Source organism: Dasypus novemcinctus, chromosome 14 (genome assembly GCF_030445035.2).
Source record: "Dasypus novemcinctus isolate mDasNov1 chromosome 14, mDasNov1.1.hap2, whole genome shotgun sequence".
Lineage (NCBI taxonomy): Eukaryota > Metazoa > Chordata > Mammalia > Cingulata > Dasypodidae > Dasypus > Dasypus novemcinctus.
The window spans coordinates 88,790,708-88,817,113 of NC_080686.1; the positions used below are offsets into that span (position 1 = coordinate 88,790,708).

At 36.8% G+C, this 26,406-nt stretch overlaps 1 protein-coding gene across 3 annotated transcripts in view; it reads left to right on the forward strand.

Moving 5' to 3' along the window:
* Positions 1 to 26,406, forward strand: part of NSMCE2 (NSE2 (MMS21) homolog, SMC5-SMC6 complex SUMO ligase) — a 298,377-nt gene that overhangs the window by 113,374 nt on the left and 158,597 nt on the right. For all 3 annotated transcript variants that reach the window (XM_071208022.1, XM_004452960.3, XM_071208023.1), the window contains one exon: positions 12,134 to 12,287. In XM_071208022.1, coding sequence (XP_071064123.1) covers positions 12,134 to 12,287 — 154 coding nt within the window. The remainder of the gene's footprint in view (positions 1 to 12,133; positions 12,288 to 26,406) is intronic.

The window sequence follows — 26,406 nt, forward strand, 5'->3', positions numbered from 1 at the left end:
TGTTCTCTAATTCATAGACAAGTGCTTATGGTACTTTGGGCTTATAAAAACTGTTTTTGGAATACTAATCCCTAAACACTGCACCTTTAGTCCTTCTGAACCACTGTCTCAGGAGCTGGATCATTATTATCCTTGTAAGAAATATTTAAGTTTATGTTGTTTTTGTTTGTTTTTCCACTTTTTTTATTTTTTAAAAGATAACTTCAATTACATAAATGTTACAGAGCATATATAGGGGATTCCCATAATACTCCTCTCACCATACCTCCCACATTTTCCCACATTAGCAGCATCTTTTGTCAGTGTGGGACATTGATTGCTTATGTTGTTTTTTTAAAGCAATTATTTCTTCTCTTCCTTGCTGATGATTGAGGACAGATAAGGCAGTTTAGTTAGGTAGTGTTCATAATTTGGTCTCAGTATTTGAGTAAAACTGCCTTTTGCTAATGAGTGGGATGGTTGTTAGCAGGTTTGTTTTTCCTCCTGTTGATTGTTTCTAGTGCCATTAGCTTTTAGTGTGTGGGCTGGAGATATTAATTTATTTTAATATCCCAGCAGAGAGATGGCCTTTACCTGACCTAAAGAGGTTTATTGTGATTTACTTCTTTTTCTCCTGTCCTTTTTCGTTAGTAAACCCTACAGTAGTTTTAGTCACCATTGTTAAAAATGAAGTTTATGTCCTTTTAGATCAAGACCCTAATTAACCCTGAAGCAAGTGTTTCTCTTGGATATATTAAAAAGTACCTAAAAAGGAAGTGTAGATGGACTTGTGGCACAATAATTGCATTTAATGTCAGCTAATGCATGCTGCTAAACCTGTGGCCACTGAGCATTTGCTTATACGGGAAAGAATATCTAGGCAGTATTTTTGAAAATATAACTGTGCTATACTTATCTGTGGGAGATAATCAAGACCCATTACCCCAGCCAATTCTGTAATCTCTGTTTTTGTCTGACTGCTCAGTATTATGAGGAGCTCACAATTGCCAGGTTGCAGCTTACACTTCCAGATCACTGGAGGCATTGTTGACTCCTTGGGTGAAATAATTCTTTGGGATACTGAGACTGTTAAACCAGCAGAACCAGAGTTGCAGTGATGGGGAAAAAAAGAAATTGCCAGTTGGTCATTATGTGTGATGGGGTGGGGAAAGGAGGAGAGTGTAACTAATTCTACTTTTATTCCTTGGTTCCTGACTCGTCCATGTGTTCTGGCTGCAGGAGAAACAACTTCATATATTATTCAATGCTTTGAAGCACCTTGTGGGACATCACCCTAGCTCATGAGGCATTGTCCTCCCAGGCAGCACTGGAATTGAATCGTCAATAGATAACTTCAGCATTTGAAAGATTCAGATAATTTTTCTAGATGATGGGATACATGATAAAATCAGTATTTTATGTTTTCATAAAATTAAGATAGGGTTTAAAGTTCATTCGCAGTTGTTACTTAGTGGAATATGCAAAGCAAAACATTAAACTGAGTGGAGGTTTGAATGAATTGAAATTGGCTTAGTATGTCCTTGGGCAAGACACTCAACTACTCTGAACTGCCCATTCCCCACATCTGTAAAATTGAGATCATGATACTTATGTATGAAAGTCTTTGAATCACTGGGATGAAATGTACTGTGCAAATGTAAAGTGTTTGTTAATAACAATAATCATCATCATCTCACCCTCCCCTCAGTATGATCTAAAATTGAGCAGTGCCTCAAAGGATTGCCTCAGAAAGAGTATCCACAATATTTCTTATTATCTACTCTCCTAGCATCTGGTACTTTTCCTTCACAGCACTTACTATAGTTTGTGATAATGTATTTGTTTGACTGTTTGAATAAACTTATTTCCCCCTCAGTATCCTAAACCCCTTGAAAACAGCGACCACATTCATTTGTTTACTACTATATCCCCAATGCCCAGCACAGTGCCTACATGTAATAGACATTAGTAAATATTTATTAACTGGATGAATAAATAAACAAATAATGCCTATTTCTATGAATTCTGTCAGCAAAAACCGAGAGGAAATATCAGTAGTTTGGGGTTTCTCTCCCAGTATGGCAATCCTAGTTCTATAGTTTGGTAAATAAGTGATTTCTATTGGTCATAATTTAATAGTTGCAATGGTGCGATGAGAAATTTATTGGAATAATTCTCAGCAGCATAAATGTTTAGTAACAGATGCATTTAGATGGCAGGCTGCCTCTTTCAGTTGCCATCTGTTGGATAAGTGTCTATTCTAACAGTGCTGGTCCATTAGAATGAGGCCAATAGCATACTGACATATGCTTGATTTTATTCAATTTTTTCAAACATTTTTGGAAAGGTTTGAAGAAAGTAAGGTGTTCCCATGGCTGAATGACTGCTGCTCAATAATTATGCATTACCACACCTTGGCAAACTATGGACTCTACTTGACATGTCGTAATGCTCAACAAGGAAGTATTATCTCTTAAGTATTTTGTCAGAAGTCAAACCTGTGCTAAGTTATAGCACTAGGAAATCTCACTCAACTACAAAACAGTGGGTCCAACAGAGTTCAGTGCAGGTTGTGCAATTGACAACAGAAACTGGCATTGGATAAAGGTTTATAATCCCTTCTCGTCATCATTGGTGTATATGATTTTTTTTTTAAGCAGGGCAAAGGCAGTATAGTAAACTCTCCTTCTCCATATGTACATGCAATTAGGTTATATCCAGTGAAAGCCTCATGATTCTCAGCCTGGACATGCCTTTTAATAAAACCTTTACCAAAGTTTTTTGCTATACAAAGATGGAAGAAGCGCTGGCCTGCATCAGTTTACTCTGCGCATGACCAGGTGGTACATCGTAAGTGTGGGTCAACTTCCCTAATGTGTCAGTTCTTGGCATAATGCCCTTACCCAATAAGGTTTCTATAAATCTTTGTTGAGTGAATGCTCTAGGACCTACTGAGGCAATTTCCTCTAGATTTCCAGCATGAAAACAGGTCCTGTAGCCTTGGGCCAAGCTGACTATTAAATGGAATGCTTAGTGTACTGAGCAGAACATATAGCAAACTGCTTATCAGTAGTATGTCCCTGTATAAACTTCTAAAGGCTGCGTGATTTCCAAAATGTAAATCTTTGCATGTATGTTATTTTGGGAGCCAGACATCCTACAGTGACTGTTTTGGAAAGAGTAAATCCATCTGAATCTTGGTTCAGTTACAGGAATGACTTTTTTAATAATAGATTCTCATATGAGTCAAAAAGTATGAAGGACTTAGTCCACAAATATCCTTGGCTCCTGTGATCTCCTGTCCCAGTGAAATGATGGCTATAGGGCAATAATGATAATTGGAGGAGGAGAACTTTACTTTGCCCTGTGGTAATAAAATGACACACTTTGAGTAATTGCATATGTGTATAATATTGTAGGAAAGAAAGGAGGTACGTTATCATCACATATTTTTAAAATTTACACGTGTTGAAAGTAATATGTAGTTTCAGTATGGCAAAGGACTGAGTTCTACCTTTTGTTTCTGCCATTATCTTTTCTCCTAAAACAACCAGCTTCTGTTCTTAGTTGACTGTCAGCTCATTGATTGCCTTTCCCTTGCTGAGATAAGAGAAATGCTGAAGTCACAGTGTTGGGTTCTAATTAAATGTAGCCTAATAGTCACAAGTGGTTTTGAACTTTTTACTCCTATCACTGATCTATCTTTTTAAAACAGTTCATCAAACAAAGACCTGGATGCTTGAATCAGTGCTTTGTGTGTATGCTAAAGTTACCCCAGTGACCTACTCACTAAGTCCAGTGTCTTAATTCTTATTTAGCTTGACTTCTCTGCAGCATTTGACGAATTTAGGAAATTCATTCCTAGACTTTTTGGATACTTTTTCATTTTCCTCTTACTCTTATACTTTAAAAAAAGATTTCTTTCTGTCTTTGGCCCTGTTTTAAATTTTCTTCATTTTCCTTGGTAATCCCATTCATTTCTGTGTATACCATTAAATCCATATACTAATTCCTCTATATAGGTATATCCAGGTCATTCTTTCTCAACTCCAGACCTATATATCCAACCACCCTATATATATATAATGGTAATAACAAAATAATAACAACAGCTACTCATTTTTCAATGCTCCCTGTCAGACAGCTGAGTCCTTTATTGCTTATACCATTTATTTCTCACAGCAACACTGTCAAGTAAAGACTGTTCTTATTTATAAGTGAAGAACATGAGGGAGGGATAAGGTTAGAGTGATTTAACAACTTTTCCAAGGTCATTGAATTAGTAGCAGAGTTTCATTTTTTTTTTAAAGATTTATTTTTTATTTATTTCTCTCCCCTTATCCCCACCCACAGTTGTCTGTTCTCTGTGTCCATTCGCTGTGTGTTCTTCTGTGACCGCTTCTATCCTTACCAGCAGCACCAGGAATCTGTGTTTCTTTTTGTTGCGTCATCTTGCTGCGTCAGCTCTCCGTGTGTGTGGCGCCATTCTCGGGCAGGCTGAACTTTCTTTCGCGCTGGGCGGCTCTCCTTACGGGGCACATTCCTGATGCGTGGGGCTCCCCTACGCGGGGGACACCCCTGCGTGGCACGACACTCCTTGCGCACATCAGCACTGCGCATGGGCCAGCTCCACACGGGTCAAGGAGGCTCGAGATTTGAACTGCGGACCTCCCATGTGGTAGGCAGACGCCCTATCCTTTGGGCCAAGTCCGCTTCCTGAGCTTCATTTTTAATCCCAAATCTAGAACCTAAGTTTTTAATCATATGCATTTTAAATTAGCATGTCAAAGTGGAATTCATTACTTAATCCCACCCTCTTGACACACACACACACACCTATCTTTTTACATTATTCTCTGACCTGCTCGAAAGGACCCCATTTGATCGCTAAGGTGGAAATCTGGGACTCGTATTAGATACCCAAATATTATGGATCACAAAGGTACTTTTATTTTTTATATACAGAATACCTTTTTCATAAACTAGAGGTTTCAGACTCCTTTCCTTAAACTCACGTGTTATTTGAACTATAGTGTTTTTAAACTAGAAAATATCTCATAAAAATCTACATTTCTAACTTTTCTTTTTTCTTTTTTTAAATAAAGCATAAATCCATCCAAAGTGTACAATCAGTGTTATTCAGTTTAATCACATAGTTGTGCATTTACTACTTCAGTCCTTTTTAGAGCATTTTCATTATTCCAATAATAATAATAAACAGAAAACAAACAGCAACAAAAAAAACCTCATCACATTTCAATCTCTCTATGCTTCCCCTTCCATACATAGCTGCTATTTTGTTTTCCTCTCTCTGTTTTTATGTTTTGTAAAAACAGTCTTATATATACAACATCACCCATATTTGTATTTTACCTGAGGTTTCAATGTGATGTATAGTCCCATGTTACATTTTTCAGCTTTCTTTCTAGTCATATACACATTCTTAGACTTTTCCTTTCAACCACTGTCATACCCAAGTAATATAATTCTGCTAACTATAGACATTATGATGTGCTTTCACTGTTTCTATTCATTTCCTAAAATTTACAGCCTTTCTAACAATTCTGCACAGATTAACCCTCAACTTTCTGTTCTCTACCCTAATTCTATTTTCTAGTGACCTGTATTCTAATTATTAACTCCATGAATTTACGCAATGTATTTAGTTCGTAATAGCACAGTCCCACAATATTTGTCATTTTGTGCCTGTCTCGCTTCACTCAACATAATGTCCTCCAGGTTCATCCATGTTGTCATAAGCTTCATGACTTCATTTCTTTTTACAGCTGCATAATATTCCATCATGTGTATACAGCACATTTTGTTTATCCACTCCTCAGTTGTTGGGCACCGGGGTTGTTTCCATCTTTTGGCAATTGTGAATATCATTGCTTTAAACATCAGTGTGTAGATGTCCGTTCGTGTCTCTGCTCTCAGTTCTTCTGGGTATGTACGTAGTAGTGGTATTGCTGGGTCACGTGGCAAATCTACATTCAACTTCCTTAGGAACTGCCAAACAGTCCTCCACAATGACTGTACCATTCTACATTCTCACCAGCAGTGGATAACTTTCCTTTAAAAACCAGGGCTCACATTCTCACATGGCATTCTCATCTTGTACTTAGTGGCAGCTTTGCCCTTACCTGGTGTTTGCACCATCTACCTCAGCACAGTCCTCACTGCTTCTTAATGTCTAACACTTACTATGGGTTTTCTCCTATCCTTGGTTGTCTAGCCCAGTAGACATTTGTGATAACTGGTAAAGACCATTGTTATGTTTCCCAGCTGGTCATCTTACCTCTCTGTTTTCTGTCCTACTACTTGATTGATTTTTCTCAAATGAAATCTGTCATTTTCTCTTAGTATTTGTTTCATTTATGTTTCCTCATTGGCTTCTTCCCCAGTCCACCAACATGTTAAAGTCTCTGTGCTAAAGGTGGAAGGAAAAGAATAACATTTTAAAAATATCTACTATGTATTAAACACATTATTTCATTAATTCTTCACAACACTAAAATGAATGTTTTTAATTCCTCATTTAGAGGTGAGAGATATCCAAGGCCCAGAAGGATTGTCGTAAGATCCATAACCCAATTTGGATCCAGATCGGTCTAGTCCCAAAGTCCATGTTCTTTCTCTTCCATCGTATCAACCTCACTTCAAGCTATTATTATCCTCTTTGCAAATAAAAATCACTCTCTTCCCTGTGGTCTACTTCCTGGCTCTTTCTTTACCACCTTACTTTAATTCATTTTCTCACAGAGCACTCCCTTAATCCCTTTTCTCATTTCAACCCAGTTAATTTGGCCTCTCTCTTGTTCACTCATTCAATATGATTTGAGCACCTACTGTGCAACAGGCAATTGGCAGATAACAAGGAAATAATCCTTGCTGGAGAGAAGCTGCATAGTCAAGTAGGTTGAAACACATATAGTTCCACCTTAGTGCTATAATTCACCAGTGACTGTCTCATAATTAAATTCAAGATCTCCTTTTTAGATCTTATCTTTCTTAAGCTTTCTTGCATCATTTTCCCCCAAGGACAAGTATCTCTTCGAAAGCAGTCTTCTCTTTTCCTTATTTCTCCAGCATTCCTCACTCCTGGTTTTCTTCTTTACTTGTCTAGAGTTCCTTTGCATCTTTTTTTCCCATCTTCCCATTCCCTCATTTTAAAAAGTTGTACCTATTTCTTTATTTTTTATCCCCCCACCCCCAGATGGGTCCCTCATCTGTCTGCTCATCTTCTTTAGGAGGCACTGGAAACTGAACCCAGGACCTCCCATGTGGGAGGCAGATGCCCAACTGCTTGAGCCACATCTGCTCCCCATTCCCTCATTTTAAGCACCTTTCTAGCTGGTTACTAGGTATCTTCACTTAAATATCATACAATCAGCCTTCAACTTGTCCTTTGCCAAACTCATTCCTGCCTAACTCCCTTCTTCAAGAAAATGTGATATAACTAGTTGACAATATTATATATCTCAGAGTCATTATCAATTTCTTGTCCTCCTCTCACATTAGGATTCAGCAATTCTTCAAAAATAGCAGTTCAGTCTAATCAAGTTGCTACCTCTTCTGCTTTTGGTTAACCTACAGCAATAACTTTCCTCTTTCTGGTACATCCTCTAGGCTTTAACTATAAAAATATTTTTAAAAAATAATTCTCATGATATTATTATTTTACTCCTTAATATCTTTTAAAATCTTTCCATATTGCCTATCAGATTAGGTCCCAGTTCTATTGCCTGATTCCCCAAAGCCTTCCCTATCTGCTCCTTACCAACCTTTCTGGACCTCTGTCTTATTTAGCTACAGTGTATAGAGTATATATGGAGACCACTCACTACATATTGGTTGGTTAAGTGGGTAGTGCGTAAAAATCTGACTTTTTCTCTCCAAGGACAGTATTAAATTTTCATCATGTAAGTATGGTATCTGATAAGTTTATTTCTCAGTAGTTTCTCTTGTTCTTCATTTATAATGATATAAAGATAATCTATAAAGCAGGGTTTAGGAATTTTGATTTTCATTACCTCATTGTCTTCAAATTCACTGGCATTTTTAAAAGATTTCTTTTTTATTTATTTCTCTTCCCTTCCCTGCCCTCCCCTCCCCAAGTTGTCTGTTTTCTGTGTCCATTCACTGTGTGATCTTCTGTGTCCGCTTGTATTCTTATCAGCGGCACTGGGAACCTGTGTCTTGTTTTGTTGTGTCATCTTGCTGCGTCAGCTGTCCATGTGTGTGGCACCACCCTGGGCAGGCTGCACTTTTTTCACGCAGGGTGCCTCTCCTTATGGAGCGCACTCCTTGCACGTGGGGCTCCCCTACGTGGGGGATACCCCTGCATGGAACAGCACTCCTTGCGCACATCAGCACTGCATGTGGGCCAGCTCATCACATGGTTCAGGAGGCCCTGGATTTGAACCTTAGACCTCCCATGTGGTAGGTGGATGCACTGTCCATTGGACCAAATCCTCTTCCCAAATTCACTGGCTTTTATGTAGGGACTTTTATCCTTGGGAAAGGGATAAACTTAATGATCTAATATATATATATAGATCTTCTTCTTGCATCTCAAATTTCTTTTAGGTATGTTAAATTTATCCTAGAAAAAGATGATCATCCTTACCTTTTTTCACACTAGGTAACATGTGTGATTAGCTACTCAAAGAATGTCTTTTTCCTTCCCCTTTTTGGGGGATTATGTGTTTATTTTTCTTGAAAGTACAAACAAATGAAGAAACCATTTTTTAAAAAAGTAAATTTCCAATTATTGCTTTGACTTAAACAGATGCTTAGTTGAATGTTTTCCAGGCTTTCCTTTTGACAGCTGTAGTACAGTAAGTTCTCCTAACGGTGGGTAGTAGCTATGCCACCACCTGCAGCATCAGTTTTCTGAGAAGGTATTTTTAGCAGTTTTCTTGAGGGTCAGACTGTGAAAAGAAAACAAAAATAAAAATCTTTGACTCACTGAATTCGGTTTATGCAGACTTTTCCTAGTCGTATTTTAGGTTATGTCGGGCCTAGCCCCTCCCCTCCCTGCCCATCTTCTATCTAACTCCTTAGTGATGGTTGTAGTTGAAATAGGGGAGTTAAATATGTTGAGCGGGTTAGAGACTGTTGGAAAAGAAAATTTGCATTTTATTTACTCTCTGCACAGATCAGATCACCCCATATTAAAGAATAATTTCCAACTGATCAAAGACCTTGAGAAGATTCATCTCTATGCCTTTCTGTAGTATCACTAACATCTTAGGCAGATGCAAATTGATTTTATCAATCCAGAGAGTCTGTCATTTCTTGGAGTAATCATTTTCTAAGAAGCAGAATTTATTTTCTCTATCTGCTCTGAGCTCTTTTATGCTATGATTTTGAACTTGTTTCTTCTTCCCTATCTACAGTAGAGGTAAAGGATAAATAGTCACCATGTATCGCAGCTCTAATTCTTGAAGCAGAATATGAAATTGCCTTCCTATTGTCTCTTTTCCAAACTGGACTTTAGTGATTATTTAGTCTCACAAGATTTATTTTAAATTTTTTATTACATATAAGACTTGTCATTAAAGTCTTTCTATGTTTTTCACAACACTCTTTGATGATGGACCCATCACTGATTGAGTATCATCAATACAGGAAGATGCGCAGCTCCTACATTGTGTACTATAAATATAAATTTAGATATTTTGGATTCATGCTTAATTTTCATTTTGATTTAACTAATCAGAATTTATAGCAATTATGCAAAAGAAAATTATGTAGCTCTTTCCTGTATGGTGAAGGATAACGGAAGCAGTCAAGTTACAGATATTTTGCAGATTATGCATCATAATTTGCATGATAATTTAGGGATGATTGATTCATATGTTTTGATACTCAACTTCAGAGAGATTAAAAATATATCCTGGGAAACGGACTTTGGCCCAGTGGTTAGGGCGTCTGTCTACCATATGGGAGGTCCGCGGTTCAAACCCCGGGCCTCCTTGACCCGTGTGGAGCTGGCCATGCGCAGTGCTGATGCGCGCAAAGGAGTGCCTTGCCACGCAAGGGTGTCCCCCGCGTGCGGGAGCCCCACGCGCAAGGAGTGCGCCCGTGAGGAAAGCCGCCCAGCGTGAAAAGAAAGAGCAGCCTGCCCAGGAATGGCGCCGCCCACACTTCCCATGCCGCTGACGACAACAGAAGCGGACAAAGAAACAAGACGCAGCAAATAGACACCGAGAACAGACAACCAGGGGAGGGGGGGAAATTAAATAAATAAATAAATCTTAAAAAAATAAAATAAAATATATCCTACTGTCTAGAACCAAAGCCAAGTTTTTTTTTTTTTTAATCTGTCTTGTAGTTTTAACATTGTCTCTAAACTAATTGGGTGATAGTGAACTAGTCATTTAACTTTTTTCTATATCATTTTATGTTTTTGTGAAATTGGAGAGGAAGGAGATCAAGATTAGATGATTTCGTTGTCTTCCAGCTCAGAAATTGCACTATACACTTGATAAACTAGTAGCAGCAAGTAGTAAATTATGAACATTAGGAGATAAGTGTACTTGGAACTAATATGATTAATTTATTTCCCCCACCCCTCCAAGATGGCTCCCTCCTCTGTTTGCACATTGTTTTTGCTTGTTGTTTGTGCTCATTGCTCATTTTCTGATTGTTTTTTGCCTTTAGGAGGTACCAGAACCAAACCTGGGGCTGCCCATGTCGGAGTCAGGCACTGAACTGCTTAAGCCATATCTGCCCCCTGCTTGTTTGTTTTTGCTTGACCACTTGTTTTTGCTTGTTGTTTGCTTGTCTTCTTTAGGAGGCACCCAGAACCAAACCCAGGACCTTCTATGTGGGAGGCGGGCACTCAGCTGCTTGAGCCACATGCAGTCCCCCCGATTAATTCATTTTAAACACATACCTTGAGTACTACCTACTGTATGTTCTGGGCACTGACATTACAGTGATGAATCACATGTGCTTTCAAAGAGTTCCCATTGTATTCGGGGAAAGGGACCTATCAAAATAAATGCAATTGAATGTTATTGGGGGTGTGATAGAAGTCTAAAGTGTATTAGAGCACAATGAAGAGCTTGTTGAATTCTACTTGATGGCAGGAGCATCAGTAAATAATTATTCCAGTAATCAATTATGAAGCTTGAAGAAGAGTGATTTCAGTGACGTTGATAGGGTCAGTAGCTAGATTTTAATGGTTAAGTTTGAGGATGAAAAAGTAGGAACATTAGGAACATATTATTTTTTTTCCAAGGAGCTGGGATATGAAGAGAAAATAATTGGGAGAACCAGGTTTATTAGAGGTTGTTTGTTTTAAATATGAGAGTAACTAACCAATTTAAATGTTTTGGGGGAAAGAACCTTTAGAAAGGGAAAGATTGTTCTGAGGGAAAATGAAGATGGAATTAAGAACAAAACTAAGTACAAGGTTGAGGATGGATAGGAGAGGGAGATGGATGATAGATACATGATAAAGTGTAAACATGAACAAAATATTAATGTGGCATCTAGGAAATAGATGAATGGGCTTTCTTGATATAATTCTTTCAACCTTTCTAACTATTTTGGAAATATTATAATAAACTATTGGGAGGGAAAAAAAGGACATAGGTTGAGAGTTTAGCTTTGAACAGAATGGTGGGGATGAGGGAGGGGCACTTATTCTTAGCTGTGGCAGGCAATTTGGAAGGTCAAGATTAAAGCCTCAACTTCCTTTATAAAATAGTAGTCACTTTCCTCTGCTGGGGCAGAAGGCCAGGAGAAGAGGAACATTGAGGAGAATGATGACTGGAGAAGCCACTTTGGGGAGTTGAAGAGGGGGTGGACAGACCTGGATCAGAGGGCAAAGTGTGATGCTCAGGTGCTGGTGAAGTCAGCACTGTTGTGTGATTTTCCCCCAGTGGTTATCAGGAGACAGCAAGTTAGAGTTTAAGAAAATGAAAGTAGGATGAGTGAATGGAATGATTGATTTCTTCTACTGTTTACCAGCTGTGTGTTCTGGAATAACTCCCAGCCTGCTCTGGTTCTCTGATGGAGGGGATTATGTTTTCTGCCTCTTGTATTTTTATTACAATGAAATGAGATAAAAATAATGTTATAAAACTTCAACACAATTATTGTTAACTTTTAACTATGATTATTTTGTTGTCTTTCTCAGGTAAAAGAAGAGCGTCCAGAAAAAATACCAGATTTAAAATTATTAGTGGAGAAGAAATTTTTGGCTTTACAGAATAAGAATTCTGATGCAGACTTTCAAAATAATGAAAAATTTGTACAATTTAAACAACAGCTGAGAGACCTAAAGAAGCAATGTAAGTCAGCATGCTTTGCTTTGTTTCGGCTTTTTTAAACTAGGGCACTGCCTTAATGAACAGTCTCAGAAAACTGATTTTATGTTCACTTATCTGCTTGGCCTAATCCTTTTTTTCTAAATTGCTTTTTATTGTTGTTGTAATTCTGCATTTTTGTTTAACCTTTGGTTCAAATCAGCCTGTACATTTCTGGAAACCAACAGTTTCCACAAAGTGCTAAGAAAATTCCCCAGCAGCCAAAGAAAGTTGCAATGCATTGTCCCACTGCTAGGTGGGGAATCAGGAAAACAAAACAAAACTGAAGACTTTCTTGGTCTTCTTGGTTCCATTTATTAAAATAACAAGGGCATTTTTTTAAATTTTATGCTCTGCCAAGCTAAGAACATAATTTTTATTTAAAAATGAGAATGGGTAAGATGATTTATTATACAGATTTTTTTGTAGGTAATATTTTCCAGGAACAGTGCATCTTTCCTGTGCAATGATGTACATATGGCTTTTCTTTTTCCCTTTCCCATGTGATTCACATATCAATTTTTGTAAATTAATTTTATATTAGCATCTATTTAGTTCTATTGCCTTTCCTTCTAGGATTGAGGCTCTTTTATTCCTGAAAGAATTAAATAATGATGTAAATAACTTTTTCTTTTAAACTTCTGTCTTACCTCACCTTCATTTACAAACACACAGAACAGAAATGTTGAATGTTATGAGATATAAATTTACTTCACACCCTTATTTGTTCTTAGTGTAGGGATTCATATTTTGAAATAGGCTTTTTAAAAATACCAGCATTTTCTTTAAATTGATGCTGAGCTCTCCAAAATATGCCTGAGGAAGCTGATTTACTTTTGTCTGTTTTCCAAGTTACTTAAAGTTTCACAATTTGAAATGTTTTATAACCATGATGAGTCTTTTGCTGTTACTGTAGATTTAAATAGTAAGCATTTTCACCATATTTTTTCTTAAATGTACTTTTTGTTCTTCATTGAACATTACAACTACCAAAACTTTTCTAATGTAATCTGCAGTATTCTTCAAAATGAATATATTCCCCCAAATAGGCAATAATTTGATGGTGGCTTCTAATCTTAAAGATGCTAGTAGATTTCTGTTTTAATATTGGTCAAAATAACCAAATATATTTTGTTTTACCTTTCGGAGCCAATAATCACAAACTATGGCAAATTCAGCATTCAATCATAATTTTTTAGGTATTTTACAATATAGATTGAAGGATAATATTCAATCTCTTACTTCTTTGTTATTGCTTAGAAAGTTATTATTCCATAAGCAGAAACCATAAAGACTTTTGGAATCATGTACTCGGGGGAAACACTTTTCTAATTAAGAAGATATTATTCAGCAAAATGCTAAATGTTGGAATCATGGATGTTGTTTCTGTAATTCACTCGAAAATGAAAAGAAAAACAAAACGAAAATGGAAATTTAGGCAGAAGGAAATGCATCCTTATATAAAGTTTTCTTATATTTAGTAACACTAGAATTGAGACAGATTGCCCTTTTAAAATATTATTTTAGAAGTTCTTTCATTTTCCAATGATAAAATAAGCAAAATAGTAATATCCTTTTGAAGTGTTCTATAAGGCGTGTATGCCTTCTTTGCAAAATGTAATTTTTAGTGCAGTATTATTGGCACTTTGATTAAACTTGCACTTCATATAGTGGATTTTTTTTCTTTAGAATTAATGCTGTTTTAAGAGTCCTTATTAAAATCTGGCTCCTACAATATTTGTGGTGCCAGGTCAAAGGGACTATGATTTATAAATGAGCCCATGAATCTGTTTATTTTGAGTTATATTCTGGAGGCCAGGAATAAGAATAATAATTTTAACAAAAAGAGAGATGGGACAATAGAAACCAGGGAGGGATACTCACTTCAGGTTGCCTATTTTGGCAGAGTAAAGGCTAAAACGTTTTATGGTCTACAAGTATCTGAAGGGTTCTTTCATGGAAATAACCACATTGGGTTTTATTTTACCAAATCAAGATCTAATCAAGAAATGCCAGAAAGCTCTTGGTTAAGGAGAAGTTATGATGGCAGTTAATTAAGGTGGTCTGCAGGGTCACATGGCTAGACCTCTGGAAGCACCCTGCACCCTGGAGTGGCTTAGTACGTTAACCTAGCTCTTTTTAGCAGCTGGTTCTCAAATGTTTTGGTCTTGAGATCCCTTTACATTCTTAAAATTTGTTGAGGATTCCCAAAGAGCTTTTGTTTACATGGCTTATATCTATTAATGTTTATTGTATTATATATCACAATTGAGGAATTTTAAAAATAATCCATTAAGAAAATAATAATAAACCTATTACATGTTAGCATAAACAATATTTTTATATGAAATACAACTATATTTTCCAAAGCAAAAAAAAAATTATCGAAAAGAGTGGCATTGTTTTACTTTTTTGCAGTTCTCTTTAATTTCTGCTATAAATGGGAGCTTCAGATTTGCTTCTGCATTCAGTCTGTTCTGATACTATGTTTTAGTCAAATTATACAAGGAAAATCCAGCCTTACACGTGGGTAGTTAGACCTTCTTAAAGGTCTTGTGGATCACCTGGAGTTATCACTTTCCTCTAGACCATGGGTCAGTAATCCACTGCCCAAGAGCCAAATGTATCCTGCCTGTTGTTTTCTCATGGCCTGCAAGTGAGAATTTTTTTTTTTTACATTTTTAAATTGTTGGGGAAAAAAATCAAATATAGACCAAGTTCAGAAACGAGCAGTTTTGTTTTTTGTTTTTTTAACTTCAGATTTTACTTAAATACTATACATTAGGCTCAGGTAGCTTTAGAAAACTTTGGGTGCCTATGAATATGACAATGCAGTGGGTGCTCTGAAATGAAAAGACAAAGTCCTGTACTTGGAGAAGACAGTGTATACAAACGTGAAATAATCTGAGAACCATTAATAGCAATATCAAATCAAAAGCAAAGAAAAACATCAGAAACAAATATGGAACCTAAATGAGGAGAGTCAAAATAGGAATGGAAATTATGTCTGTTGTACTAATATTACCAATCAAGTGATAGTGGCTGCCTGGGTATTCAAAGAGAATCTGAGACTGGGTTTAGGCCCAGCAGGAAAGAATGCATTGAAGGATTACAGTGGGAAAGGGATGGGGCAGTACAGAAGTCTAGTATTACCACCACCCCCCCCCCCACCAGAATACAGTTGTATAACAGGTACACTAAACGTATTTAAAGATATTATTGCTGTAAAGGTACTACAATACTTTAGTTGCCCACACACTCTCCCCCCACCCCACACCCCCCAGTGGTTACATCTTGTAGTAACAACCAAGCATTAGATATAATTTCTTTGGAAAATCATTTTAACCTTTGAATACCTACTATCTGCCCTACTTTACTCCCTAGGATTATTACCAAGACTTAATGACATAATGGATCTTTTCAAACTCTGAAGGCTTACTTCAGAGTAAAATTATTATTGAGAAAGAACTCCTAAAGCATAGTGGGAAGAATATGAGCTTAGGAGCCAGAAGATCTGGGTTTGAATCACTTAACGTGTAGCCTATCCATTTCAGATTCTTCCCACTTTGCTGAGTTGTAATTCTTGGTGTCATACAAATTAAGATTGAGAAACGTTTATGCTTCTGGACTAGATGATTGAGCTGGTGATGGTGGTGATTAACTGAGTTAGGGAACAATTTCACAGAAAAGCATTCCATTTCCCTGAGTGGAAATTAAATGCTTACTAACCCAAGTTGCAAAATAAACAATATGGTTTGGTTTAAGACAGATATAACTAGACTTTCCTGGATGAAATTATCTTAATTTATCTGAACAATACATTAAGGTAATTTTTTCTCTTCTTCGACTCCTTTAAATTGTCTCCACTAACTATTATATTTCACAGTTTCCTCTAATTTGAACATCAGGCAAACTTAATTAGAATGTATGGGCACCTCTGTTTAGATACTTTCTCAAGTTATCAAGCAATCTCTCTGGCATTCTTAATTTATTAACCTTTTATATGATTAGCAAACATCAGGGTTTTAAGTACAGGTCAGCCAAAGTAGAAATTGAGGACATGAGATAGTAACAATACTTAGGAATCTTCCAATATAAGGATTTTGCTTTGTGGTCGAAAGTAGACTTGACTCAGAATGTGAGACCTTTAGTATTAAAACGAAATGTTAATATGAAATGTAATTTTTTTGGTACATTTAAATGCTAAGAATAAAGGAGAGCACATTTCTCAAGATGTTTAGCACAAATGCAATGTATTTTTATATGCAGGATTTAAAATATGGAGATAACTGAGTCTATGAATGAAACTTAGAAATCAATTTGAGTGACAATGACATTTCTATCAGAATAGATATAGACAAACAAAGGAATTTACATTGCTATCTGGTAATCATATTGATTCACAAATTAATTCTGTACCTTTGAACAATCTGGATCTCAAAACTGATAAAATAGGAAGTGGCCTTTTACTTTACAAAAGGATTCACCCAAGGATACTATTAAATCAGGGTTTCCTCAGGAACATTAGAATAACTTTACCAATCCTAGTTGGTCGCTTTTCCCTTTCCTTCATCACCTATTCAAAACCTCGATGTAATTCCATGAGGGCAGGGATTTTTGTTTTGCTTACTGCTGTATTCCCAGAACTCAAGCATGAGGTCTGGGCACTTGTTAAGTATCTATATCACAGGTCCTTGAAGATAACAAGAGTTTTCACAAGTGTTAACATCCTTGAGAGCTTATGTCCTGTCTGAAGGAGACATCCACTGCTAGTGCCAGCCTTTCCCTACTGTGAGTGGGTGTGGGTCCAGTGTTGCCAGATCTTCAGACTCTTTTGGAAAACCCAGATATCTATCTGCTTATCTTTTAGTTACCCAGATTTTTAAAACAGCATGCAATCAAAACTATCTTTTTGAGACCTGTGGTTTACCTTCTTATAGTGCCATTTTTAGTGCCTTATTGGGATCATAATGGGAAGCTGCAGCATTAATTTGGACAATTAATAGTAGATTACCATTTCTCTAGAGAAGGAGATGGTTTTGCTTTCAAGATAGAATCCAAACTAAGGCCAGAATGTGCATTTTGTGTCATTTGGGAAAACCTATTGGGTTCTATTGGAAAATACCGGTGGATGTTTTGTGATGAGGGCCACGTATGGGAGCTCCTAACCCAGATGCAGGTGAATATTGGGGTTATAGAGAAGATGAACACTGTTGAATATTAGGAAAGGGTGTGCAAATTTGGAAACCTGGAAGGAGAAAGATGAGGAAGAAACAAAGGTGCTGCTCAAGAGGCAAAATATTTGATTTTGCCTAGAAATATGTTGCATGCATATAAATGGGGCAAAATATCAATCAACTTGACTTCATCCTGATATTCTCTAACCTGTAAATCTCTTACTTTGCTGTAAAGTTTAACTGTCTATCCAAACTGTGTCTGTCCAAATGATGTGTACTGCTGGCTTGTCATGAACCAAAGCCCAAGATACTCTAAAACAGGAAGTATTTATTCATCTCTATATTCCTTTTGTTTGCCACCTAAGAGGAGCTCAGTTGATATTTATAAACCAGCATTATTATTCAGCTGAGCAGAGAAGCTGCCTAGGAAAAAGAAGGTTAGGACTTAGTTAAGAATGAGCTGATGTGGCTCAGCAATTGAGTGCCAGCTTCCCATATATGATGGGTTCAATCCCTGGTACCTAAAAAAAAAAAAGAAGAGACAGAAATTATCATTAATAGGGTTGGGATCCAAAATCAGCAGGAATAGTAAAAATTTATATTGTCTTTGAAAATCCCTTAAGTTGCCAAAAAAAAAAAAGAATACATGATTTTGTGTATATGACCCTTTATAGTAATATGTTGGTGAATATGTGTAATGCCTATAGTAATAAACAGTTTTTAATTGCCTAGTAGCATCATACTCAGGAGTTGAATATGGCTCACTTTTAAATGTGGCTGCTTGGAATATTTAAGCAAATTTATTCTTCTGTAGACAATTTTATCAGCTCTGTAGCCCTCAACTGATCTTCATTTCTTCCTTGATTACATTGATGAAATCATCACTCAAGTACTGATGCACTATTAATTATTGGGAAATACTAAAAATCGTAAGTTTCACAAACAAATTTAACTTTTCAGGGTGGGTTTAGATCCCTGGCCTGAGGGTTTCTGTTCATTAGGTGAAATTTCTGCCCTCTGCACATTCTTACTCTTTGTGTCTTTGCCTCTCTCCCTCTTCTCTATCAATTATCTGTCCCTGTTTTTTCTGTGTATCACTATCCTCCCTTCTGCCTTCTTTGTGTCCCCACCCCATAGTTTCTCTTTTCCAAAGATCTTTATTTACATCAATGCAACTGAATAGTATCATTCACATTTTTATAATGAAACAGCCTCAGAGAGGTTAAGTGATACGCCCAAGGTTGCACAGCTAGCAAGTGGTGCAGCCAGAAGACAGGAGATACCAAGGCTGGAGTGAGAACACTGGGGAGAGGAGGAGTTACCCTTTCTTATCTGTTTCATAAAGATGTTACTTCCCAGAAATTTTTATATTTTAAATTGGATTACCAAATAAATACTTTAATAATGAAGAAAAAACAACAAAGATTAATTCAGTTTAAAGTATTGGTTCTTTTGTGATGGAGTTTTAGTCAGGGCAGCAAGATATCAGGGAGCTATTTTGTAGAAGAATGGAGGTACCCATCTGCTCTGCCTTCAACTTAAATTTGCCCTGTTACAATTGGAAAATAATAATAATAAAAGTTGTAACCAGGTTTTGTGTAGTCCCTAGTACATGACTATTGTCATGTACTAATGACTGTTAAATGAATAGACAGTCACAGAAATTGTCTGTATGCCTACTTATATGTGGGGTACAGTATTTTCATATTTCATTCACATTACTATATATTTCATACAACTTTACAAGATAGCTACAGCCTCATTTTATAGATTAGGAAGTAGACAAAAGAGGTAATACAACTTGCCTATGATCAGAAGTGCTGAAATTCAAACCCAGGCTTTGATGACACCTAAGTTCATGTTCTTTCCCCGACCAAAACGTAAAAATACTTCCATGGTTTTTTCCTTTCACTCAGTTCAAGCATTTTATCCATTTCTTGAAAAGCTGGCCTGTTATAGACCTCTTGAGTAGTGAATAATCTGTTTCGGCCTTTCAAATCATAGAACTACGTTGATGTACTTGGCTTCATCTAGCTGAGAGATCCTCTCTTGGTCACTTCCATTTAGAGACCAGGGAGTAGGAATGTTGTCTGACATTATATATGGCAATTTATTCAAATGTGCTTCATATTCCCTTTATAATAGCCCCTAGTGCAGGGGTTTTTAACAAGGGATCCATGAGCTTGAATTGAAATAGAAAAAAAAAAAAAACATTCTTGTGGGAATGTGTTGGTATGGGTGTGATATATTTATTAAATAATATATAGTATAGTGTGGACTTAGTAAGGGGTCTGTGGTTTTCACCTGACTGGCAAAGGGGTCTATGGAATAAAAAAAATTAAGAACCCCTGCCCTACAGAAACAGGCAGTTGTAGCCCCATTTTAGAGATAAAGACATGAAACACATAAAGGGTAAAGTGGTTCGTCAAGGTCATGAAAGTTCAAAATGAGACTTAAAAACTTGGTCTGTCTTTTCCAGAGCCCATGGTTTTGGCAATACCTTCAGTAATGTCTAAGAGCATCGTTTCCGGTGTGAATATTTGTGGTGTGAAGGCAGAGAGGAGTATGATATTTATTGCACTACAGGTTTAGAACAGATTCCATGAAATCTATTTCAAGCATAACCACAATAATCTCTTACACATACATCATCTCATTTAATCCTCACAACATCCACGTGCAGGAGAGGAATACATGAAAAATGCAGGTTCTGTTTTTAGAAGACTGAACACCATAGAATAACAATCTCTGAGGTGACATATTTACTCAGTGTCTCACAGTCAGGAGTCCATAAGGATAGCAAATCCGTTCACGAGGAAAGGGGAAGTTTTAGAATGAGAGATGGCTATAATTAAAATTATTAGTTAAAAAAAAAGGCTCAGTTATCAAGGGACAAATGAGTCATCAGCAAGTTTAAGCACAAGCTGTGAACTGTGGGTATTGCTCTCATTGTGACTTATTTTGAGGGAGAGTGTGATGCCATCCAAGCTGAGCAAGCAGCCTGAATCTAGAAGAGGAGGACCATATAAGAAGTGTCCTGGGAAGGGTGTATCTCATATTTAAGGAAATAATCTCATTAAGTTATAATCGCTGAGGTTGAAATGATTTAAGTTTTGTAACTTTTAGATATCATAAGAGTGTCAGGCAGTTAAACACTTCTATTTCATTTTTTAAAGCCATGTATGTGCTTACTAGTCTTTTGGAGAGAACCTTTAAATAAAATTTTAGCCATTTTGCATGTGGTTTGTTACTGTGCTTGTGTATAACAAGCGGGTATGATTTAATCATTAGCCGTTAACCAGAACCATTCTAAAATTTTAAAATCAAATAAAATTTATTAAGTTGATATCATTAATGTTCAATAATAATTAAACGTTATTGTATATGTATAATAGCAACTGTGTAGGGACAAAAATGTGACTCCTGCCTACAGAAATTCAGAACCACTTACATAGAAATCCATTGCTAGTGAACAGTATTATTTGTAATCAAGCAAAGTGTTACAATTTCAAATAATACTGGTGACTTGGTAGCTTTAATTTCAATTTAAAATTTCAGAAGCATTCATGTGGTGTAGCAGAAAGAATACAATATCGGAATCTGAAAGACCTGATTTTACCACTAATGAACATGCTCTGTCCCCTCTGGCAACTCAGTTTGGGTCTCTGGGTCTCAGTGTCCTCACATGTGAGGAGAAGAGACTTCTCTAAGGCTCCCTTCAGATAATGATAGATCTTCACCATGCTCTTTATTGCTAACATAAGTTGACTCCTCGTTATCATTCCAGTATGTTTTCTTTGAAATTCTGTATCTAGGACTCTCTTAAGGAGATATTTTGAGATAAAAGAGCAACATTTATTTACAATATATCCCTTATAATATTATTTAGAGTTGACATATATTAATTATAATATAACAAATGTCTAACAGTAGAGGGCTAGTTAAATAAATATATAACGATATAGTGAAATGTTTTGCAGTCATTAAAAATGATGCCAGAGATGGTTATCAGGCAGCTCAAGGACATTCTGTAGGAGCTTAAGGAGGTGGCCAAGGAGCTGAGAGAAACCAAATTACAGGATGGGAGTTGTGAATCATGGTCAGCTCACGTACTTCCCATGCTCTGCTCCACCAGCTTCAGCTCCCCAGTAAGATAATATAATCACAGAATTAAAAAATAATCAGTGGGCATAAATTTAAACTTTTCTTAATGCCAGGAAAGTTTTGGTTATCACAGGAAATAAGTGCTTATGCTGCTGCAGTTTAAAACAAAACAAAACAAAACAGGATGGTAAAATTAAACCCCCAATATGATTGCGGTGAGTTTAAATATGCATTCATATGAAGTTGACTTCATTCAAAATTTAAAACTTCAACTCCTCAAAAGTAAAGATACTATTAAGAAAATGAATTAGCAAGCTACAGGCTGGGACAAATTATTCGAAAAACATGTATTGGACAAAGGATGTGGTGTATCCAGACTATATAAAAAAATACAACTAATAATGAAAAGGTGAATAACCAAATTTAAAAACTGGCAAAGACTTGAACAGGCATTTCACAATGGAAGATATACAAATGGCCAATAAATGTATGAAAAAGGTACTCAAAAAACTACATTCAGGGAAATGGATGTGGCTCAACCAATTGGGCTCCCATCTACTATATAGGAGGTCCAGGGTTTGATGCCCAGGGCCTCCTGGTGAGGGCAGGCTGGCCCACATGAAGTGCCGGCCCATGCGGGAATGCAGCCCCACACAGGAGTGCTGCCCTGCGTGGAATGCCGCCTCGCGCAGGAAAGCCACCCCGTGCAGGAGTGCCGGCCAGCACAGAGAGCTGGCTTAGCAAGATGATGCAACAAGAAACACAGAAGAGAGAAAATAAGAAGGTGTAACAGAACAGGGGAGCTGTGGTGGTGCAAGAGAGTGATCACCTCTCTTCCACTCTGGAAGGTCCCAGGATTTGTTCCCGAGCCACCTAATGAGAATATAAGCAGATACAGAAGAACACACAGCAAATGGACAAAGAGAGCAGACAACGGGGGGAACTTGGAGGAGGAGTGAGAGGGGGAATAAATAAAGTAAGTCTTTGAAAAAAAACAAAAACTATATTCATAGAATAAACACTTCTTGATAATAGCATTATGCTGCTTCTACACCAACCCCATCTGATATTTTTAAAATGAGTCTATATAGTTTTGTAATCAGGAAACCAAAATCCCTCAATTCACTTAGAAATAGCTACTGGCTAGAACTGTTAAACATGCTTTGGAAGATATATTCTTAGGAAAAAATGTAAACCATACACAAAAGGCATATTTCTTCTTCTAAGTTTTCAAAATAGTTGGAAGAAGAACGGTACCTGGATGCTTTAACCCTAGTTCCTGATCTTATGCCCTGTCACTAAGTCAGTGTGACACACATATTTGAAAAGCAAGTTCATCATGTTTTTCCCTCTATTAGCTGTCATCATCCCCATTAACCAAATATTGTCACTGTTTTATTTGCCAGGACTTTTCATTCTGCCCTTGAAATATCAAAAAGTTTTAATGGTTCTTATAGGGAAGGGTTGCCCTTTTGTATAGTAGATCTCCTTTGAACATATTGAAAGTAGAATAGGAATGCTTGCTGGTTGCAAGTAGCCTTATCATTTATAAGGCATTTACTATTTTACAAAGTACCCCCCCATATATTATCTCATTTAATCCTCACAGCAACTTTATATGGTAGAGTGATATTTGTCCTATTTTGCAGTTGAGGTTTTGAAAGATCAGGTGTCTTCCCTGTATATATGGTTCTGTAGCACTGCACGGTTCTAGGGACCACCGTTTATAGTTTATACAGCAGCTCTCTTGTCTGAGACCTGCAAGTAAACAGAACTCATCTGTGTGTTCTGACTCCAAAGCCAAGCTTTTTCCTTTTGAAAACTAGTAATATCCATTAGGAACTGATAGTCATTATGAAAGGACTTTCAAAATTTCAGAAGACCTTCATAACTGTAATTATACAACCAATATTTATAAAACTTTCCAGTATATTAAGAATGCTAATGCCCAAGAAAACTGGGGAAAGGATACTTACTAGTGAAATATAGAGGGGTAAAATGTTCTCTCTCCAGCCTTTTTTTGGGATTCGGTTTCCTTGTTGTTGTTGTTTTAAAGATTTTTTAAAAATTTATCTCTCCCCTCCCCTCCCGCCCCATGGTCTGCCCTCTGTGTCCATTCGCTGTGTGTTCTTCTGTGTCTGCTTTCATTCTTGTCAGTGGCACCAGAAGTCTGTGTCTTTTTATGTTGCGTCATCTTGCTGCATTGGCTCTCCGTGTGTGCGATGCCGCTCCTGGGCAGTCTGTGCTTTTTTTCGTGCAGGGTGGCTCTCCTTGCGGGACGCACTCCTTGCGCATGGGACTCCCCTATGTGGGGGACACCCCTGTGTGGCACGGTACTCCTTGTGCACATCAGCACTGCGCATGGGCCAGCTCACCACACAGGTCAGGAGGCCCTGGGTTTGAACCCTGGACCTCCCATATGGTAGGCAGATGCTCTATCAGTTAAGCCAAATCCACTTCCCTGGTTTCCTTGTTTTTGAGTAAATAGATTTCATCCCAAGGAATTTAATGCTTTCCTCACAGGATTTGACTTTTTTAAAGTAATATTAATTGAAGTATGGTTTATGTACAAATATAATCACCCTTTATAGTATACAGTTCTGGGAGTTTTGGACAGATGCATGCAGTCAGGTAGTCACCACCATAACCAAGGTACAGAACAATTCTTTCATCCTCAAAATTCTTTTGTGCCTCTTTGTCATCACTTCCTGCCCCCACTCCCAGGCCCTGGCAACCAGTGTTTTGCTTTTTGCCCTCTAGTTTTAACTTTTCCAAAATGTTACACAGATGGACTCAGAGTATGTAGCTTTCAAGTTGCTTTTTTCGCTTAGCAGAATGTATTTGAGATTCATCCATAGTCTTGCTAGGATTAGCAGTTTATTGCATTTTATTACGGACTACTGTTCCATTGTACCGATGTGCCATTGTTTGTTTATGCATTTATCAGTTGAAGAACATTTGTGTTGTTTCCACTTTGGGGGCAGTATAAGCAAAGCTGCTGTAACATTCATGTTGAGATTTTGGTGTCAGAATAAATTTTTGTTTCTCTTGGGTAATTATCCAAGTGTGGTATTGCTGGGTTATATGGTTAGTACATATTTAACTTACAAGGACCTGACAAACTGTTTTCCAATATGGTGAACTATTTTGCATTCCCATTAGCAATGCATGGGCCTTGTAGTTACTCTGGATTCTCACCTGCAGTTGGTGTTTTGTTGTTTTGTTTTGTTTTTTGTCTTAATCTTAACCATTCTATAAGTATATAGTTATATCTCACTGTGGTTTTTTTCTAACTTGCATTTTTCTGATGTCCAGTGATTTTGAACATAAAGTTCCTTTTTCATATTTAAATTTTTCATATAATCGTGTTTCTCAATTTATGTGTCTCCTCAGTTTATTTTTTAATTCGTTCCAGAAACATTGTAGATGGTTGCAGTCATGGTTCTCAAAGTACGGTTCCCAGACCAGCAGCAAGAATATCACTTGGAAACTTATTAAAAATACATATTTTCAGGTCCCACCCCAGACCTACAGAATCAGAAACCAACCTTTAACAAGTCCTACAGGTAATTCTGCACACCAGAATTTGAGAACTACTGCTATACAGCAATGTGCCCACCTATCCTTGGGCACCAGAATTGACTGTGAATCTTTTTTTAAAGAAACAGCTCAAGCCCCATCCCTAGAAATTTATATTTATTTAGTCTGTGGTATGGCACTAGGCATTGTTTTTATTTTTATTTTCTTTTACTTTTTAAAGTTCTCCGGGTAATGCTGATGTGCAAATGGTACTGAAAATAGTTTACTACAGGTTGTTTAGCTTGGCTCTCTAGGATATAAATCCAACATTAATTCTAGCTCTCACAACCTTACTTTACCTAAAGGGGAGTTCCATAAGTATATAGCTTAGCATAGATTAAGCATATATAAGTTACTCACTAATTACCTAATGAGTTGAATTGGACTTGGTGTCTTAGGTTTGCATATAAACTAATTTTTTTCTTCTTTGTCTGAGCACCTCATATTTATACTCCATGTTGTCTTAGCATTCATTCATCCATTCAATAAGTGTTGATTGAGTATTCTGGGAATACAGCCGTGAACAAAAAGACAGAGCTCAGCTGTTATGGAGCTTTCATTCTGGTCTTTGGCACCTGGTTAGCATGTATTCACTTTACAATATTTTGGTGGAAATATGATGCATGTCTTTATAGCTTGAAAACAAAGGTGTATATTCAGAAGCATTTTTGGTAGCCTTATTACTGATCATAGTCATGTATTTCTTATGTTCAAGTACAAATCCTTTAGAGTTATTTGTCCTGTATTTGTTTAAATGTTAGCCATTGAATCCTTTTCTTGATCATCTTTTTCATTCATTTATTTAACCGTTGATATATGTTGATCACTGATAGAGACTGCCCAAGACATGGAAAGATCCTGGAGTTTAGATTCTGGCTCACCAAGTGGTGTTCTTTGGTCAAATCAATGAAATTTTACATTTCTATAAATTATGGGTTGTAGTAATAAATGCTACAAGCCTATAGAGTTGTATAAGAATTAAGTCAGATATTGCATGGGAAAGTGTTTTATAAACTATAAAGTACTTCTCAAATATTAGTTACCTGATCTTTTTTGGCTTGTTAAAGGCATTTACTTTAGTAATTTTAATTCAAAAGATGTACAGTTAAACATCAGTAGTTTGAATGAATTCTTAAGTGCAAGGAAACATGCTCAGAGTGTTTTAGTAATTTTGTTAACACATAGAGAGATTTTAATAATAAAATATTGCTAGACTGTCAAGTACTTAAGGAATGTTCTGTAAT